Consider the following 5,390-nt stretch of genomic DNA (forward strand, 5'->3'; position numbering starts at 1 on the left):
GATCTCTTTTTTTAGTACCTTAACTTGATTTTCTAGTCGAGTTGAGTTGTTGTATTGTAAAGAATTAAATAACGTTGAGTAAAGCATTTCCAGTTCAGCCAGTTTTGTGCATCGATTCTTGCGCATTTTGGAGGAAAAGCTATCAGTGAAATCCTTGATCATTCCCTTTACCGACATCCATATTATTCTGGGGTCTTGCACCGAGTTTGCATTCTCCCGTAGGAATACTGTAAGAGCTTCTTTGAGTTGTGTAACGAATTCCTTGTTATTAAGCAGCATCGAGTTAAATCGCCATCTTGGGGCTCGGGAAGATAGTATACCAAATGTTCCTTTTAGGAGTAAATAACAGTGATCTGATGGATCTGAGGTATCATTTCCACTTCATAGTTATCAAATAGTCTCGGGGATGCAAAGACATAATCTATTCTGGATAATGTGTTATGTCTCGCAGATCGACAAGAGTACTTTCGGGTCGTGGGATTAAGTGATCGCCATAAGTCATTTACACCTGTAATCTTCGACCAATCCTTTAATGCATTAGATGAATTATTTTGTTCGCTGGAAAAGGCGAGGTAAGATTTGTCCATCCTTGGATTCCAAATGGCATTAAAATCAGCACCTATTATAAATGAGTAATCGGGAAGGTCTAACATTGCTTTGGTTAGTGTAGTGAAGAAACCCACTTCGTACAAATTTGGGGCGTATACCGCTACCAACGCTATTTTCCTGTTCTTGTGTACAATCTTAGCTATAGTTATCCGACCATCTACATCAGACCATACTCCCTTTAATTCAATATTCAACTTACGTCTAACGACTATGGCTACACCCCGAGTTCTCGTACCAAAAGAAGAGTGACTAATATTATGATATGTGTTGTCCGCTAACGTCTATGTCTTTCTCTAGAATGTGCGTTTCGCTTAGCAGAGCAACGTCCACCTGTTCTTTTTTCATCAGTGTGAGCACGCTTTTGCGTTTGAGTTGGTTATTTATTCCCCCAGTGTTCCAGATCATTATATTCAAACTAGCCATAATCTATACATGTTGTTGTGTAGTTGTTGGTAATGCTTCTGGAGTGCGAGGCAACAATAGATATACATCCAACTAGTGAGGTCCCGTTGAGAGCCGAGCTTAAAAACATACATATATACAAATAAAAATCCCCTTTTCCCCCCTCCCACGAGAGTCGTACAGGATTGTGTCCCATAGACACATCCTACACGTATGACTCCCTCCCTTAGGCCACCGGATTACCCAAATTGAGCTTTGTAATCCTACTCTTCCTATGCTAATAGCCATAGGATCTGAAACTTTCATTCTATAAAATAAAAACATATTTATACTCTAGACAGTATTTTTATATGAATGTGTGAATGAAAAAGTAAAACGTTCCTACACCCTGAACAATAGCTAATCGATGTTGAATGGGCCATAGTAATGTCAATTTAGCAATACAATTTAAAAAGTTATAGCCCTGCAAACATCTCCATAGACAAATAGAGCTGGCAGTGATCAAACATTGATGGATATAAGCGTGGCAGAGAAAGGGCTAGGCTGCCAAAGATAAAAACTAGGAGTTTCCATCTGTAGCCTAGCTGTGAGATGGTCTGCTGTAGCTGTTGGTATTTCAGCATTTTGGTTAGGAAGGCTTCTTCTAAGCTGTAGTCAAAAGTACAGCAACCTCAAGAATGGACACCTCCCTAAGGTGTTCATTTACCACAAATTAGGGGTGCACCGATATATCGGTCGGGTATCGGTATCGGCCGATAAGTGCCTTGTTGACTGCTATCGGCCTATCGGCCGATAAGCTCAAATGTGCCGATAGCAGTCGCCGATAACTAACCATCCATTTGTGTAGCGTCAAGACAAAAAAAAATTCACTCGCGACCTACCTGCACAACGCCCGCCGTCCGCCCCACACACACACAAGCTACTGCATCAAAGTTACTATTTATGATTAACAAGGCATTCGTTTTGTGGCATTAACGTTATATAGTTAGTGTTACACGGACAATAACATCAGCATATTATTATTACCCATAGCAGCAAGGCATTACTCCGAGTCCGTTCATAGCCGGGAGGCAGACGACTAACGTTACTGGTGAAAATGTGATTTACGTTGGAATACTCCTTTGCCAACTTGCTGTACTTTGCTTGCAGGTCTGCAGCCATTATTACTGGATTAAGAATAGCCCCAACTTTAGCCAACGTAACGTTATGGCTAAACCTTTAACATTAGTTAACCCTAGCTTTCGGTTAGCTGTTCAATGCTAATGTAATAACACAACCAAGCGAATCCATCAGAGCTCCCCATCAACACCGCTCTGTCGGGAGGATGGCATTTAAGAAAGTATCTGCTGTTAAAATGACACAAACATTCGTTTTGTGGCATTAACGTTATTATAGTTAGTTACACGTTCAATTACATCAGCATAGTATTTACCCGAAGATAGCAAGCAAGCCGTGCATAGCTCGGTTACATTCCGTTGCTCATTCCGTACCCAACTACACATTCTGCAATCTGTTAATAAAGTTTTCAACCAGACAAATGTATAGAAAGGCTTTGTTTTATTATAACATTTGTTGCAGTAAAATCATTGTGTCTCGTTTGGCCATCCTGTGGAGCGCGCTGGTCGGCGGGCACTGCCGGGCAGCTAACTTATTAGCTTGTTGTGGTTCTGAGTTTGACTCGCATTCTCACAAGCAGATCAATGGCGGCATGCCCCGAAGTAGAAAAATGAATATTCGCTTGGTGGTAAGCAGGAGGTGGGTGCTAGCGGTGTGGCGTAATTGGCCGAATCGACTGTCAATCAAAATGGTTCCATTGCATTGGTTGAAAGCTCTGGTTGAGAGAATAGTATCCCGCTGCAGGCCGCCAGAATGGTTCCATTGCATTGGTTGAAAGCTCTGGTTGAGAAAATAGTATCCCTCTGCAGGCCGCCAGACGATACTGGGAGAGGGATCAGTGATACCATAAACATATTTCTTGATGTTTCCTTTTTTAAGTAAGTAAAGAGGCCTACAAATACAAACACACATACAAATATACAGTAGTTTCATTAAAAAATTTAAAAAAAAATTAAAAAAAAAATTAAAAAAAATATTAAAAAAAATTAAAAATACTTATTTTTTGCCACAATTATCGGTATCGGTATCGGCCGATTGTGTTAGTTGAACAATCGGTATCGGTATCGGTGGCCAATTTTCATATCGGTGCACCCCTACCACAAATACATCAGGGGTGTTAGCTGTAATACTAGAGAACATGGAATCATCATTGCACAGGTTGAACATGCTTGGCTTCACAGTAGAATGCTTAAACAGCTTGATGGAGGACCTAAAAATAGAAGAGATATATTTTGCTATCAAATCTACTATTCTGTCATGCCTACTTATGTAGAGGCCCCTGTATACATGGCAACCATTTAAGATGTGGGACATAGTTTCAGCTATTTGGTTATTGTCACACACACACACACACGCACACACACACACACACACACACACACACACACACACAGCATGTTGTTGACAACTCACATAAGCAGGGCCGGACTGGGGAAATAATTCAGGCTGGGAAATATAGTGTGAAATATAGCCCCAGACCACCGCCCCGCGAGCCCCAGGCCATCGTCCTGCGAGCCTTGTTTCCCGTGCGCCTAAAATTCTACCTGGTCTCGTCCCGTGGGGCTCGCGGGGCGGTGGTCTGGGGCGCGCGGGGCGCTGGTCTGGGGCTCGCGGCGCGGTGGTCTGGGGCTCGCGGCGTGGTGGTGCGGGACGGTGGTCTGGGGCCGGTGGTCTGGGGCTCGCGGGGCGTGGTCTGGGGCTCGCGGGGCGGTGGTCTGGGGCTTGCAGGATGGTCCACACACTGCTATCAGTGTTCTTCTTCCCCGCCAATGAAGTATTCACCCAAAGACCCAATACCGACCGTGGCAACAACTACCGCACTACCAGTAGAATAAGTGCCGAGAACCGTGGGAAGTGATGCAAACTGTCTTGTCGTGTTTTGAACATTTATGTTGTGTTGATGGAATCACGTTAATATAGAGAGATGAAAACAATACGTTATTTCGACTGATATGAATTGGATAATGCTGGCTGCAGGCTGTTAGCAGAACTAGCGTAACGCGCTGTTTGGGGCGTAGAGTCAGTGGCCAATCAGATTGCGCAAACCGAACGTGGAAGTGCAACTCCGTTAGGGAAAATATACACGCGGCCTGGCCTGCTTCTAAGTTCAGTGGCCTGACTGCACAAAAAAACAATTTGTTTTAATTTTTTATAAATCTTTTCAAGTACCACCAGCAGTACCACCAATTACCACTAGTGGTACGCGTACCACAGGTTGAGAACCACTGGTCTATATGTATTTGAACAGAGATGGGGATGGGGGGCACTTCAGCTAAATTAATGTAAGAAAAACATATTGTAATATTATATTCTACTCTGTTCTATTATACTCTATTGTATTCTATTCTACTCTATTCTATAACACTCTACTCTAATCTATTGTAATCTATTCTACTCTAATCTATTCTACTCTACTATTGTATTCTAATTGTATTGTATTGTATTGCATTCTACTCTATTGTATTGTAATGTGTGGTGGAACTCGATTAACTCGGGGGCTGTGTTTGGCCCTCCTAGGTGTGAGATTGAAGCTATTGTCTTGGAACAGACAAAGGGATTCTTCCAATATCATATTGTTTTGTATTCTATCTGACTCTATTGCACTGTACTGATACAAGGTTAAAGCTTGACAGACAGCAACAGGTTGAGGCTCCCCTCAGATCCCCCTTACGCACGCACACACACACACACACACCTACACACACACACACCTACACGCACACACACGCACACACACCTACACACACACACACACACACACACACACACGCACACACACCTACACACACACACACACACACACACACACACCCCTTCTCTGCCTCTCCATCCCCGTCTCTCTCATCCCTGTCTATCCCCCCCATACACACTCAGTTCAACTCAAATGTAGCTATTGGCAGGAACTGAATAACACTGAATGTCGCTAAAGAATATTTCAAAGAGGCATGAATGTAATAATACAATATAGTAACTAACTATTACCTCTTCCTTTCTCTCTGTCTCCTCTTGTTCTCTCTCTCTCTGTTCCCCCTCTGTCTGTCTCTGTCTCTCTATCTCTGTCTCTCTCTAGGTATCAGAAGCATGTCCACACCTACAGAATTCTCCCTGATGAAGAAGGATTTCTGGCTGTCCAGGTACCAACATGTGCTGCACACACACACTCACGCACACACACACATGCACACACTAACAAAATAAGGAAGTGTCTATAAGTGATATGGGATACTTTACACTTCTGTGTGTGGGAGAGAGAGGGAGAGAGA

The 5,390-nt window shown here is 43.0% G+C and overlaps 1 protein-coding gene across 1 annotated transcript in view; it reads right to left on the reverse strand.

Moving 5' to 3' along the window:
* Nucleotides 1-3,659: 3,659 nt before the first annotated feature.
* The window catches only part of ccar1 (cell division cycle and apoptosis regulator 1), a gene marked incomplete at its 3' end in the record, with an annotated part of 88,471 nt that continues 86,740 nt past the window's right edge, over nucleotides 3,660-5,390 (reverse strand). The window contains exon 19 of the mRNA XM_084308491.1: nucleotides 3,660-3,785. Coding sequence (XP_084164617.1) covers nucleotides 3,660-3,785 — 126 coding nt within the window. The remainder of the gene's footprint in view (nucleotides 3,786-5,390) is intronic.

The sequence above is a fragment of the Notolepis coatsorum genome (genome assembly GCF_963971535.1).
Source record: "Notolepis coatsorum genome assembly, chromosome: 1".
Lineage (NCBI taxonomy): Eukaryota > Metazoa > Chordata > Actinopteri > Aulopiformes > Paralepididae > Notolepis > Notolepis coatsorum.